General features: G+C 46.6%; 1 protein-coding gene across 3 annotated transcripts in view; it reads right to left on the bottom strand.

Annotated features, from left to right (window-relative positions):
- The window catches only part of LOC311509911 (uncharacterized protein), a 66,311-nt gene that overhangs the window by 23,305 nt on the left and 27,552 nt on the right, over positions 1-15,454 (bottom strand). For all 3 annotated transcript variants that reach the window (XR_014699875.1, XR_014699876.1, XM_084575350.1), the window contains exons 10-12: positions 3,857-4,030; positions 3,410-3,583; positions 2,945-3,118 (exon numbers count right to left, since the gene is read on the bottom strand). Coding sequence is in view for 1 of the 3 variants with exons in the window: in XM_084575350.1 (XP_084431476.1) it covers positions 2,945-3,118; positions 3,410-3,583; positions 3,857-4,030 (522 nt within the window). In the remaining 2 variants the exon portion in view is untranslated. The remainder of the gene's footprint in view (positions 1-2,944; positions 3,119-3,409; positions 3,584-3,856; positions 4,031-15,454) is intronic.

Genomic DNA, 15,454 nt, shown 5'->3' with positions numbered 1-15,454 from the left:
TCTGGAGCAGCTGTGTTGTCCAAGGTTACATAGGTCCTGTCTGTCTAATCAGTCTCTCTCTGCTCTTCTTCCCAGACACTTCACATTCACATTGGTTGTGTGCCTTTAGGTTATCTGCATGTCTCCTACACTGATTACCACTGACTTTACTGACATCCACATCTCATATATTGACTCTTAATGTGGTATGATAAAGGCAAGGCAAGGCAAGGCATTTTTATTTATATAGCGCATTTCATACCAAGAGGCAACTCAATGTGCTTTACATAAAAACAGAACAAATTAAAACACACAGTTAAAAGCAAGAACAAAGAAAAAAGAAAAAAGAAAAGTGTATTATATATATATTAGGGGTGTGCATCTCTCCAATATAAGACGATTCGGGGTACGAAACGATTCAGGAACGATACATTTTAAAAACAAACGATTCGATTCGGTAGGACTTGATCCGATCCGATTCGGTACGATTCAGTGCAATATGATGTTATCCGATGATACGCAGACACAGACGCAGACACAGACAAAAAAAAGTCCAGTTGACCTGATTCAATTGCCTAGAGAGTAATCCGATATTCCTTGGTTAAAGTAGACATTTTACATTATGAATGATCCTAAATCAATCCTAAAAATGTGATATTGTTTACCTTCATAGTGATAAGTTTAATAAAAGACTAGCAAACAAGTATTTTTGTTGTTTTTGACATGTGGATACAGAACCATGTCACTGTGTTTATTACTCTAATTTATCATGTCCCAAAGCCCTCATTCTCCACAACAACTCCTCCAAACTCCTACTGAACAATAACAACAACAGTAAAAGTTAGGGCTGTTGCTAATGACTGGAATGTGTTGGTGCTGAGTGATAAAGTAAATAGATCGTTTGGTAACTTATAGGAGCCACGCCCCTCAGGTGGTCAGCCAAACTTAAGGTGTGTGCGCGCTGCGTGAGGGAAGGAGCGGTACACGAGAGAGGTGGATCATACCACTGGGGGCGGGGGGACTTAATTCCCTCGTTAAAATATTAAGTTTAAACGACATGTTTTCTTTGATTGTGCTATTTGTTTTGGCATCGCATCATAGACAAACCATTTTAAAATAAAACAGCCAAATTTTCTTTTTTCCAACTCTTATTTTTAGGGGGGCTGGGACAAAGTTTAGGGGTGTTTGAGCACCCCTAAAAACGGGATAGTCACGCTTGCGAGCCTCCTGTACTTCAGTGCTGTTTTACACTCCTTTATATTGAAACGGTTTTATCTAGTGTTCCGTTCTTCTTATAAAATCAAAATCTCTTCCAAACTTTGGATTTAAGACTTGGCGGTGCATCATAAATCGTATCTCTGTCGCACATTTTGTCTTTCCCTCGTAAACTGAACGCTAGTCTACGTTACTGTGTAGAGATTTTTGCGGAAAGAGAGAGAGAAAGAGAATAAGCAAGCGGGGCTTCCAGCTGTATTGCTGATAAACCGATTGATAACTTTGTAATCGGCCCATCGACCGGTTCGTGGTAAATTTAGATCGGTCCAGGGGCTTGTGTATCGATGCACTCACATCTTTTAAATCAAAACCGATTTCCGATTCATATCGGTAATTTGTTACATCCCTTATATATATTAAGAGGACTTACGATTAAGAGGACTTACAGTGTAAATCCAAGATTACGATTTAAAATGATTTAAAAGGGCTCAGCCATATGCACATGAAAAAAGAAAGGTTTTTAACCTGGATTTAAAAGTGCTTACAGTTGGGGCTGATTTCAGCTCTGCTGGTAGTTTGTTCCATTTGTGTGCAGCGTAACAGCTAAATGCTGCTTCACCGTGTTTGGTTTTAACTCTGTGCTCCACTATCTGACCTGAGTCAGTCGATCTCAGAGCTCGACTGGGTTTATACATTGCTAACATGTCATTCATGTATTCTGGACCTAAACCATTCAGTGATTTGTAAACCAGTAGCAGAACTTTAAAATCTATTCTGTAGCTGACTGGGAGCCAATGTAAAGACTTAAGAACTGGGGTGATATGCTCTGATTTCTTTGTTCTGGTTAAAACTTGAGCTGCAGCGTTCTGGATGAGCTGCAGCTGTTTGATACATTTTTGGGGGAGTCCCAAAATGAGACTGTTACAGTAGTCGAGTCTATTGGAAATGAAGGCATGAATCAGCTTCTCCTGATCTGTTTGCGACATAAAGCCCTTAATTCTGGATATGTTCTTAAGTTGATAAAAGGCTGTTTTGGTGATTGATTTGATATGACTGTTGAAGGTCAGATCTGAGTCTATCAGCACGCCAAGGTTTCGGACCTGGTCTTTATAAATGTATAGTAGTTAAGAGTGTGTTCTGCTTAATATATCTTACTGACCACAGAATATTCCAGGCCGTGCAGGAATAGAAAAATGTCAGGAACAGATAAAGGAAGGGGATGCAGCAGGTCGAGATGACCCAATGCTAGACTAACCGGACGTCCATATCAGGGAGAATAGTGTGTTCTTTGTTAAGGTTGTTGTGTGCAGGCACTCACTCGAGGAGATGGAACGAGGATGGAGTCAGATGTTATGGGTGTGAGTGGCAGGTGAAGAGTAGCAGGATTACGAGCCAACCAGAAGACGACACACCCAAGTTCGCCTGCATCCTTCACAACTTTTTGTAGTAATGTATTAAAACTGGTCAGGGAAATATAGGTAGTCAGACTTCATGAACTGATATGACTTTGTTGTTTGTCAGGGACAGGAAGATTGGCTCGGTAAGCTTATTTCTTTGTGTTGCTTTTAATAAATTACTCAAACTGAGAAATAGAAGTGTGCAGTGTCGTCCCTTAGGGACGAGGTCAAAAAGGGATTGTACACGGTCTTCTCCAACATCCTGTAGTAGCTGCCACTCCAATGTTATAAAGTTACATATGAAAATAAATTAAACATATCAGATCTACAACAGTAATAGACAGTGAACTCACTCCAGAGTCTCCAGTCTACAGTCCGGACTCTCCAGAAAACCACACAGCTGCATCACTCCTGAATCCTTCAGGTTGTTGTCACTCAGGTCCAGATGTTTCAGATGGGAGGGGTTGGACTTCAGAGCTGAGACCATAGAATCACAGCTGATCTCTGACAAACTGCAGTAACTCAATCTGGATTAAGAATAAAAGATGTAAGAAAATATGTAAAAATCTTGAATAATTCAATCAGATGTGTTCAGGTTTTAAATGTGCAGCTCAACGTTACTGGGTCCTAACAGCCTTTAAGCGTCATTGACTTTAACAACTAACAGTGGACATTTTCTACAGTTTCTGATACAAACACTCATCTTGAACTAACGGACATTTACAGATTTATGGAGGAAAGTTCTGGATGAACATGAATTAGATTCAGTTGGTGATTAAACATATCAGATCTACAACAGTAACAGACAGTGAACTGACCTCAGAGTCTCCAGTCTACAGTCTGGACTTTCCAGAAAACCACACAGCTGCTTCACTCCTGAATCCTTCAGACTGTTGAGACTCAGGTCCAGATGTTTCAGATAGGAGGGGTTGGACTTCAGAGATAAAACCAGAGAATCACAGCTGATCTCTGACAACCTGCCTCTGTTCAGTCTGAATAAAGAATAAAATATGTAGATTAAATGATGAATAATTCAATCAGATGTGTTCAGGTTTTAAATGTGCAGCTCAACTGTGTCCTAACAGCTTTTAAGCTTCATTGACTTTAACAACTAATAGTGGACATTTTCTACAGTTTCTGTTACAAACACTCGTCTTGAACTAAAGGACATTTACAGATTTATGGAGAAAAGTTCTGGATGAACATGAATTAAGGTTCAGTTGGTGATTAAACAGATCTACAACAGTAACAGACAGTGAACTTACTCTAGTTTCTCCAGTCTACAGTCTGGACTCTCCAGAAAACCACATAGCTGGTTCACTCCTGAATCCTTCAGACTGTTGAGACTCAGGTCCAGATGTTTCAGATGGGAGGGGTTGGACTTCAGAGCTGGTCCCAGAGAATCACAGCTGATCTCTGACAAACTGCAGTAACTCAATCTGAATAAAGAATAAAAGACATAGATACACACACACAGTTTCTGTGTTTGTGAGAACCGTCCATGGACATAATGGATTCAGCTGTAAAGAAGGTTTTGTTCATTATTCTATCTCAGTTGTATTGTCGGGATATAATTGCTTTAATTACATAGCTGCTTTTCATATTTTTAAGTCCCGCTGACTTAGAGCTCTGATTGGTTCAATAGCTGATTCTTTAGTAGCTCGTAGCAGATGGTAGTTTGGATCTTTTTTTCTGTTGCTCAGACAGTGTGCAGGGGCAGTTTGATAACTGCAGAATTAACAGTGGGAATCTGTGTGCATCCATTAACAAGTAAGTTGCTTTTCTGTTTGCAAATATTCAGCTATAGGAGTGAATATTTATGTAATCATTGTATGGATGTCCTGTTTCCTTTATTTAGGGATCCATGCAACAATGTTGCAGGATACCTATTGTTTTTCTTCCAATTTTTATTATTATTTGCCTTCATTTTCTGCTTAAATAAAAATGTCTGCCTAGGACAAACTGCAAGGGCGAAAGGCATCAAACCTGGTAACTATCATGTACAGACCAGGTGGACAAAATGGAGGAGTCAGGGATCAGGCAAGCTCGGAGGTCGTTTATTTCAGTGGCAGGGTCAAAACCAGGAAGTGAGGATACTGGCAAAGGTACAATTATCCAGCAGGCAAAAACTCAGGTAATATGACAGGGTAAGGTCACGACTAGAAAATACTTCGAAGAAAAGGGCTCAAACGCTTCAGGTAAACCTAAAAGACGATCTGACACAGAAGGAGTTGGGAACACAGCTTAAATACACGAGGGAGAAGGAGACAATGAGACACAGGTGAAACACATGAGGGCTGGGAAAGCAATCAGACAGAACCAGACAGAAAGACAGACTTCATGAGACTCACACTACAAAATAAAACAGGAAGTGACAAAAAGGGACAGAAAACTGAACTAAAAAAATAACAAACACTACGTGTTCCTGACAGTAACTTGGTAGAAGTCCTGCCATAAAGAAGTAAACTATCTAAAGAAGTAAACTATCTAACACCAACCATGAATTCTGCAAGTATCATCGTACTGTTAAAACCAGGCAAAGACCCCACATTGCCATCTAGTTACCGCCCTATATCACTGATAAATGTTGACCTCAAAATAATATGTAAAGCTTTAGCTGGAAGGTTAGAGAAAATAACTCCTCTTATAATTCACCCTGACCAAACAGGCTTTATAAAAGGCAGAAATTCCTCTACTAACATGCGCAGATTACTCAATTTAATAGACTATTCCAACATTAATAACCTAGAAACATTTATAGTATCTCTGGACGCGGAAAAAGCCTTCGACAGAGTTAACTGGAAATTTCTACTAGCTACTTTAAGTAAATTTGGTTTTGGTCCATCCTTTATTAACTGGATTAGAATCTTATACGACTCTCCTAATGCAAGAGTCAGAACAAATGATCACACGTCGCCTAGCTTTAATCTACAGAGAGACACCAGACAGGGTTGTCCTCTTTCCCCATCACTCTTTGCCATCTTTATTGAACCTTTAGCAATGGCCATCAGACAAAATCAGAATATTAAAGGTATTGGGTCTAAAAAGATAGAACATAAGATAAGTCTTTATGCCGATGACATTTTATTATTCCTTCAGAACTCACGTACATCTCTTTCCAAAACATTCTCATTAATCAATAAGTTCTCATCTCTGTCGGACTACTCTATTAATTGGTCAAAAAGTATAATCCTACCAATTAACTGTAGTTTTCAAGGGACACCCAATATGGCATTACAGTCGGGTAACATTAGATATCTTGGTATAAACATCTCTTCCAGATTGTCAGATTTAATTAAGTTAAATCACAACCAATTACTGAAGACCATTGGAGACGATCTCGCTCGGTGGAAATCCTTACCCATTTCTCTCATGGGGAGAGTTGCCACCATAAAAATGAAGATCTTGCCTAAAATCAACTACCTATTCTCTATGGTTCCTACAAAACCTTCTTATATGTGGTTTAGATCACTAGATTCCCATATTTCCCAATTTCTCTGGAAGAATAAACCCTCTCGAATCAGCTTGAAAACTTTACAGAAAACTAAAGACAGGGGTGGACTAGATTTACCTAACTTCAATCACTATTTCCTAGCAAATAAGTTACAGTATATCTCAAAATGGCTTAAACCCAGTACATTAGATGAAACATGGATGGACATAGAGCAAACACTTTGTGACAATCTGGAAATTTCTAACTTACCATTTTTTAGCTCAAATATTAGGTCTCATAAGTGTCATAAGGGTCATGGATCTGCACCTCAGCCATCCTCACTTGTCCATCCATGACTGGAAAGACCTTGGTCACTTTGCCTATCTGCCATGATGACCGTGGTACTTGGGGTTCAATCAACATCACCACCATGCTGACTTCAACATCTGGAGAAGGATTCTGCCACTTCCTTCTGGTCTGTAGTCCTAGTAGGTAATGCTTGATGAATGCTAACCAAAATCTCTCTGCCAACACCTGGGAATGTCTCCATCTCCTCTTGCTCAGCAGCTCGGACTCTGGATAACCAACTTGAGGTAGGGAGCTATCTGGCTGCCCCATGAGGAGGCAACTGGGCGTCACTGGGTCTGGATCTGCTAAGTCTGTGGAAACATATCTGAGCGGCGTTGGAGTTCATTATGGCCTCGATCTCGGTAAGGACCGTTCTAAGGACTTCCTCTGTAACAGTCTCTGAGCCCAGTGTGGAATAAAGAGCTGCCTTGACCAAGCGGATCTCCCGCTCCCATGCCCCACCAAAGTGTGGACCGGCAGGAGGGTTGTAATGGAAGCTGATCTGTCGCTTGTCCAGGAGTTGTTTCAGTTCAGAGCGAATCACTGTCGACGGATGTCAGGATCTCTCGATACACAGCCCTAGTTGTTAGGCATTTAAATATCAGGCCCCACCTTTTCTCATTTCAGTGCCCCACCTTGATCAGGAATGGGCCGAACCAGTCCATTTCAGCAGAATGAAATGCTGGTTTGAACAGAATCGACATTCTAGGCATGTCTGCTGGTGTCTGCGTACTGCTTCCCTTCCTCTGAGTATCCAGAACTGTCGGCGGAGCTCAGCCGCTCTGGTCCTGGATGACACAACTGGATGTCATAAGCCTTTATGAGAAGGCGAGTATTCTGATGGTTGGGATCCAAGACTACACAGTGAACTGTGTCTGCTTCAAGGCCTTTAACATGTCTTAATCGGCCTCCGACTCTGATAAGCTGGGTGGTCTTGTCAAACTCAGGCAAGAGGCAGAGTAATCGGCTGCTTGGGGGAACTGGTTTTCCTGTCTGTAGGAGCTGATGAAGCTCCTCTCCTACTGCTTGTACCAAGTCTTGGTATGCTTGCATCCATCTGTTGCAGGTGGTAAGGTAACGGTTAGCCCACAGAAGACAGGCTTTCTTAGTTCTGTGTCATCACTCCCAGCTGGTTGTGAGGGATTAGCTGGCCATTCGCTCAGAGGCTGCAGTAGAAACTGTGGTCCATGGATCCACCGGTTAGGTCCTGTTAGCTCTTCCAAGCTCTTCCCTCTGGTAAGATCATCTGCAGGATTCCTGGCAGAGTCTACATATCTCCATGATTTCAAGTTGGTCAATTCCTGTATCTCTGCCACTCAGGTACCTGCAAATACCTTAAAGTGGCAGGACTCAGAGTGCAACCAATGGAGGACAGTGGTAGAGTCTGTCCAGTAGGTGACTTCTTGGATAGGCAGTGTAAGCTCTTTTAGGACTTTGTAGCCAGCTGGGTGCCTGAGAGTGCTGCACAGAGCTCCAACCGTGGCACTGAGTGCTGTTTGTTTGGAGCTACGCGTGATCTTGCCAGGAGGAAGGCTAGATGTACATTGCCACCTGCATCTGTGCTCTGGAGGTAAGCTACAGATCCATATGCCTTCTCGGAGGCATCACAAAAAATGTGGGTCACCTGAGCATTGTCCAATGCTGATGGCAGGTAGCACCTTGGCAAAACCATTTGAGGCATGTACTTCAGTTCTGTTTTTCACTCTATCCAGGCTTGCAAGAGGTGTTCAGGGAGTAGGGGTCCTCCCAATCTCTGTGCTTATCCCAAAGCTGTTGAACAATAATCTTTTCCCGGGTGGTAAAGGGTAGGAGGAGTCCAAGAGGATTATATTGAGTGGCCAACACACGGTAGATGTTCCTCATGGTAGGAGCATTGATAGATAGATATAGATAGATAGATGACTTTATTGATCCCTTTGGGAGGTTCCTCCATCGCATACAGCACTGTCAGACATACATGTAGGAAACAGTATAATAAGCCCAGAATACCAAAACACCCAGTGAAGAATAATAAAAATAGTAATACAATAGTAATAGTAATACAAAATAAATATTGATTGTACATGCATGGTTGTTGCATAAATAGAGAAATAAATATTGTGACTGTACATGACTGTACATACACTGTTATTGCACTTTACTTTTGCCAGTTAGTTAAAAAAAAGTCATTCAGGCCCTTTCCTTTTCATCCTCCTCCCCCCAAGTGAGTGGTGGTTGTACAGTCTGATGGCAAGGGGGACTAAAGAGTTCCTGTGTCTATTTGTCCTGCACCTTGGGAGGAGCAGCCTCTTGCTGAAGGTGCTTCTCTGTCTGCTGAAGGTCGTGTGCAGAGGGTGACTGGCATTGTCCAGGATACTTGTTAGTTTTTTAAGTGTCCTGCTCTCTGCTACAGTAGCCAGAGGGTCCAGCCTCGTGCCAACCACAGAGCCAGCCCGCCTGATTAGTTTCTCCAACCTGGAGAGGTCTGCCTTGGAGGTGCTCCCACCCCAGCAAACCAAAGCGTAGGACAGGACGCTGGCGACCACAGACTGGTAGAAGATCCCCAGGAGCTTCTTGCAGATGTTGAAGGATCTTAACCTCCTCAAGAAGTACATCCTGCTCTGGGTCTTCTTGTACAGCTGCCCCGTGTTGCTCGTCCAGTCCAGTTTGTTGTCCAGCCACAGCCCAAGATATTTGTAGGTCTGCACGACCTCCACCTCCTCTGCTCCTATCAGAACTGGTCTGGGGTTGGGTCTGTCCCTCCCAAAGTCAATGACCAGTTCCTTAGTCTTTGAGGTGTTGAGCTGTAGATTGTTTGTGTGGCTCCAGACAACAAAATCCCTCACCAGGCTCCTGTACTCCTCCTCTTCGTCGCCACTGATACACCCCACAATGGCCGTGTCATATGCAAACTTCTGTATGTGACATGTAGCAGAAGTCCGCGGTGTACAGGGTGAAGAGGATAGGGGAAAGTACAGTCCCCTGTGGAGCTCCAGTGCTGCTGACCACAGTGTCAGACATGATGTCCTTCAGTCTGACGTACTGTGGTCTATCGGTGAGGTAGCTGGAAATCCAAGCAACCAGGCAGGGGTCCACTCTCATTCTGGAGAGTTTTTCCTGGAGTACAAGGGGCTGGATCGTGTTGAAGGCACTCGAAAAGTCCAGGAAGGTAATCCTGACAGTGCCTTTTCCCTTGTCCAGATGCGAGTGGGCTCTGTGTAAGAGGTAGAGGATGGCATCCTCTACACCAACCTCTGCCCGGTAGGCAAACTGTAGAGGGTCCTCAGCGTGCTGCACCTGAGGTCTGAGGAGCTGGAGGAAGAGCCGCTCCATCATCTTCATCAGGTGTGATGTGCCACCGGTCTGAAGTCATTCAGCTCGCTGGGCCGGTTCCTCTTGGGGACAGGAACGATGCATGAAGTCTTCCAGAGGGTGGGCACTCTCCCGAGTTGCAGGCTCAGGTTGAAGATGCCTTGTAGCGGCTCCCCGAGTTCAGCAGCGCAGGTCTTCAGAAGCCGTGGACACACCATGTCGGTCCTGCTGCCTTCCTCAGTTCACCCCTCACTTGATTAGCTGTGAAGCAAGGGGGGGGGGGGGGGGGGGGGGGGGCTGAGAGGAGGGGGGGTGGGTTGGGGAGCTGTCCAGCTTCTATGGAAGAGAAGGGGAGGGTCGGGGGATTCTGTGCAAGAGAGGTGCGAGTGGGAGGGCTAGGTGGGGGGATGGCTGTGGCAGCTGGGGGGGAGGAGAGGAGGGGGGGCTGCTGATGTCTGTGGGTGAAGATGCGTTGGGGGAGGGCAGGCTACAGTGTCGGTGGGGAGTGGAGTGTTTTCACTGAACCTATTGAAAAACATGTTCAGGTCGTTGGCTCTCTCTACACTTCCCCCCTCTGTGCTGGTCCTTGCTTTGTGTCCTGCGATGGTTCTGACACCTTCCCAGACGTCCCTCATGTTGTTCTCCCTCTTCTTCTGCTCCACCTTCTTCCTGTAGCAGTCCTTTGCTTCCCTCAGGCAGCGTTTCACCTCCCTCTGTGCTGCTTTCATCTCCTCCTTGTCTTTGGTCCTGAAGGCCTTCTTCTTCTGGTTGAGGACAGCCTTGACTCCCTGTGTTACCCAAGGTTTGTTGTTTGGGTAACACCGAACAGTCTTGGTGGGGGCGACCACATCTGCACAGAAGTTGAGATAGTCTGTGATGCAGTGAGTCATCCCCTCTATGTCCTCGTCATGTACACCCAGCAGTGCATCCCAGTCCGTGGTGTTGTAGCAGTCTCTCAGGGCCTCCTCTGCTTCAGGAGTCCACCTCCTGATGGAACAAGTAGAGACAGCCTGCCTATGGACCAGGGGTGTGTATTGGGGCTGAATGTACACCAGGTTGTGATCTGACTTGCCCAGGGGGGGGCAGGGCGGTGACTCTGTATGCCTCCTTCACGTTGGTATACAGTAAGTCTATTGTCCTGTTCTTCCTGGTGGGGCAGTTCACGACCTGGTGAAAGGTAGCCAGGGTGGAGTCCAGGATGACATGATTAAAGTCTCCAGCAATTATTATGAAGGCATCAGAATGTTGCATCTGCAGCCGTGCTGTGACGCTGTGTATTTTCTCACAGGCAGCGGCTGCTTCCTGTCATGGGTAGGCCAGGAGGACACAATTGAGGAATCTAGGGTCAAAACCAGAAGTCACACGAGAAAAAGGGCAGAGGTACAAAAACGGCAGGCAAAGCTCTGAGGTCGGAGGAACAATACTGGGTCCAATATCCGGGAATCAAACAAACAAATTCAGGCTGGAACTCTCACACAGGGGACAAGACGATCTGGCACGGGAGGAAAGGGGAGTTAAATACTTAGTGAGAGGGGGATAATAATAAGACACAAGTGAAACACATTAGGAGTGCAATCAAGAAGGGGAAGTTAAGCTACCAGAGACAAGGGAACACACAGTCCTTCAAAAATAAAACAGGAAGTGATCAGACAAGAACTCAAAACCTAACATCAGAAGAATTGACACAGTCAGACCCTGACAGTACCCCCCCTCTAGGACCGACACCTGGCGGCCCAGGACCCTGCGAATTATTAAAGTCCTGAATGAGCTGGGGGTCCATGATATGGCGAGAGGGTACCCAGGACCGCTCCTCTGGGCCATATCCCTCCCAGTCCACCAGATACTGCAGTCCCCGACCCCGCCGCCTAACCGCCAGCAGCTTCTTTACAGAGTACACGTGTCCCCCGTCGATAATCCGGGGGGGCGGAGGGGCGCTGGTGGCTGGGACGAGAAGACTCTCCTTGACGGGTTTGATGCGGCTGACGTGGAAGGTGGAGTGGATTCTGGAGGACCCCGAAAGCTTGAGTCTAACTGCAGAATGGTTAATGATCTTAGAGATGGAGAAAGGACCAATAAATCTGGGAGCCAACTTACGGCACTGAACACGTAGCGGGAGGTCACGGGATGAGAGCCAAACCTTCTGACCTGGGGTGTAGTCTGGAGCAGATCGACAGTGACGGTCCGCAGACTTCTTGTAGGCCTGGGAGGATTTCAGGAGTGCCTTCCTGGCACGGACCCACATGCCCCGACACCGTCGGACCTGGACAGCGGCTGACGGCACCGAGACGTCTTTTTCCAAGGCCTGGAAGAGAGGGGGTTGATACCCAAAAACAACCTGGAAGGGGGTTAAGCCTGTGGTGGAAGAGGGCAAGGTGTTGTGCGCAAACTCAACCCAGGGTAATGATTTGGACCAGTTGGAGGGGTTTTGAGAGGTGAGGCAACGCAACCCAACATCCATCTCCTGGTTCATCCTTTCGGTTTGACCGTTGCTCTGGGGGTGATAACCGGAGGTCAGATTGGGTTTGGCGCCAATTAGTTCACAGAAAGCCCTCCAGAACCTTGCTATGAACTGGGGCCCCCGGTCAGACAGGATGGTTTGAGGTAAACCGTAATCTTTGAATACTGAGTATAACAAAACCTCAGCAGTTTCTTTGGCAGAAGGTAGTTTAGGGAGAGGAATAAATTTAGCCATCTTGGAGAACCTGTCAACAATGGTGAGGATGACTGTGTTACCCTGAGAGTCTGGTAAGCCTGTGACAAAGTCCATGGAGACGTCCGACCAGGGGCGATGAGGTATGGGCAGGGGGTGAAGGAAACCAGCTGGAGGTGCGTTGGATGTTTTCTGTTGGGAGCAGGCAGAACAGGCAGAGACAAATTCACCAACATCCGCCTTCATTTCTGGCCACCAAAATCTTTCGGCCAGTCGGAACAAGGTGCGCTTTACCCCGGGATGGCACGACCATGGGGAAGAGTGCCCCCATTGGATGACTTCACTCCTAAGGTCTGGGGGGACAAACAGCCAGTTTGGTGGGAAAGAAGCAGGGGCAGGGATGTCGCGACTGGCTTCTATGACTCTGGTTTTCACATCCCATGTGAAGGCCCCCAGGACACGATCTGGCGGCAGGATGGGAGTCTCTTTTTCAACTGAATCTTCTGGAGAGAAAATTCTCGAGAGGGAGTCTGGTTTTTTATTCTTTGAGCCGGGTCTGTAAGACAGGACAAAGTTAAACCGGGTAAAGAACATTGCCCACCTGGCTTGATGTGGGTTTAACCTCTTGGCAGATTTGAAGTATTGCAAGTTCTTGTGGTCAGTCCAGATCAGGATCAGGTGGGCTGCCCCTTCCAGCCAGTGTCTCCATTCTTCCAACGCCACCTTGACTGCTAGCAGCTCTCGGTCCCCCACAGCATAGTTCCTTTCCGCAGGAGATAGTCGTCTAGAGAGGTAAGCACATGGATGAACCTTTCCATCCTTACCCGACCTCTGGGACAGGATAGCCCCAATCCCCATATCCGAGGCATCCACCTCAACGATAAATTGTTCTACAGGGTCGGGTAGTGTGAGGACTGGAGCTTCCGCGAAGGCCTTCTTCAAGCGCAGAAAAGCCTCCTCTGCTGCTGGGGACCACTGAAAGATAGACTTAGAAGAGGTGAGAGCGTGGAGGGGGGAAGCTACGGAGCTAAAACCCTTAATGAACGTCCTGTAAAAATTTGCAAATCCCAGAAAACGTTGCAACTCTTTACGGGATGTGGGAGGAGGCCATTTGAGCACATCCTGCACCTTAGCGGGATCCATTTTAATCTGACCCTCAGAGATGATGTACCCTAAGAATGTCACCTGGCTCTTGTGGAACTCACACTTCTCAGCCTTTACATATAGCCCATTCTCCAAAAGGCGAGCAAGAACCTGTCTGACAGTGGTTACATGTTCATTAATATTGCGCGAAAAAATCAGGATATTATCCAAGTACACAAAAACAGTTTTATTCAGGAATTCTCTGAGGACATCGTTAATCAGGGACTGGAAAACTGCTGGGGCGTTCGTAAGACCAAACGACATGACCAAGTATTCATAGTGACCTATAGGGGTGTTGAAAGCAGTCTCCCTCTCGGATCCGAACCAAGTGATAAGCATTCCGGAGGTCTAATTTGGTGTAAATTTTGGAGCCTTGAAGTAGGTCAAAGGCAGAGGTGATGAGTGGAAGTTCAGTACCTGTTCTTAATTGTGATATTATTGAGATGGGTGTAGTCAGTGCAGGGTCTGAGAGTTTTGTCCTTCTTTTCAACGAAAAAGAACCCTGCACCAGCTGGTGATGAGGATGGGCGAATCAGACCCGCTTGCAGGGAAGTGGTGAGGTACTCTTCCATAGCAGTACGTTCATGAGCTGACAAGGAGTACAGCCGGCCCCGGGGAATAGGAGCCCTGGGAAGGAGATCAATAGCGCAGTCACCTTCTCTGTGGGGAGGAAGAGATAAGGCTTTAGACTTGCTAAAAACATCTCTTAAATCATGGTAGCACTCTGGCACGTGACTAATGTCCGGGGTGGAGTAATGGCTGGAGGACGTGGGTGACTGGGGGTCGTGGTGAGACAGGGAAAGCAGTCAGTCCTACAGTTCTGTCCCCAGTCCAACACAACTCCAGATGTCCAATCCATGTGAGGGTTGTGTTTTCTCAGCCATGGGTATCCTAATATTAGGGGGTGAGTAGCGGAGTGAAACAGGTGGAAAGTCATTCTCTCAGAGTGGCCGTCAGGGAAGGTGAGTGTAACTGGTGAAGTTTCATGTGTGACCTGGTTCATAAGTCTGCCGTCAAGGGCAGTAGCTGAGAGGGGTATCTTGAGGGGAACAGTATCTAATCCCAGCTGGTCTGCCAGTTCTAGGTTCATTAGGTTGGAGTCTGCCCCAGAGTCTACTAATGCTCTCATGGATCTGGTGGTAGATTCTGTCATGACAGTTAAGGCTGTGAGCTGACGTTGAGTATGGGAAGTTGTCAGTGCAGCACTCACCAGGGACGTGGAGGCTGTGGCAGGGTTGGAATCCCGGACTGGGCAGTCAGCTATCATGTGGCCCAACTGCGCACAGTAGATGCACCGTCCCTCACGGATCCTGCACTGTCGTTCGGCGGGGGTCAGCCTGGCACGCCCAATTTGCATTGGCTCTGAAGTTGTAGTAATATCAGGTGAGTCCTCAGGGGGAGGAAGTTGCCCAGCTGAGCGGGGTGCCGGTGGTTGGTAAAGCAGGGAAGGAAGCCGGCTGCGCTGGCATTCCCAGAGCCTCTGGTCTATTCGCATAATTCAGATGTGGCCCAGGCCTTGGCCCTTCCGGAGAGGTAAGACATGATGAATGCTATTTTAGCTTGATCAGAAGGAAAGGCCTTAGGCTGAAATTCAAAATGGAGCTCACATTGGGTAAGGAACAGGCGGCAGTCACCAGAGTCTCCTGAGAAGCGCTCTGGGCTTGATAGTCTGAGGGAACAGGGCTCAGGGAGGTCTGACTGGTCAGGAACAGCAGCTGGAGAAACGGAGGGGTCGGTGGCAGTGGAGGAAGCAGGGGGAGTGGGGCTCTGGAGCTGCTCAATGACCTGTGCTAGTTGTGCTGAGACCGTAGCACAGTGTGTTTCAGTCCGAGTGGTGACGTCTGTTAGCTCATGGCGGAGCTGAGCAAACTGCTGGTCCTGTTGGTGCAGTCTCTGTGCTTGTACCCTCAGGGCTGAGCGGATCTGTTCTGATTCCAATGTGTCCATGTTTTGGCCAGATCGTTCTGTCATGGGTAGGCCAGGAGGACACAACTGAGG

This window comes from Chelon labrosus (assembly GCF_963514085.1).
Source record: "Chelon labrosus genome assembly, contig: SCAFFOLD_31, whole genome shotgun sequence".
NCBI lineage: Eukaryota > Metazoa > Chordata > Actinopteri > Mugiliformes > Mugilidae > Chelon > Chelon labrosus.
The sequence above is the reverse complement of the archived record's forward strand: the minus strand, read 5'-3'. Positions and strand labels throughout refer to the sequence as shown.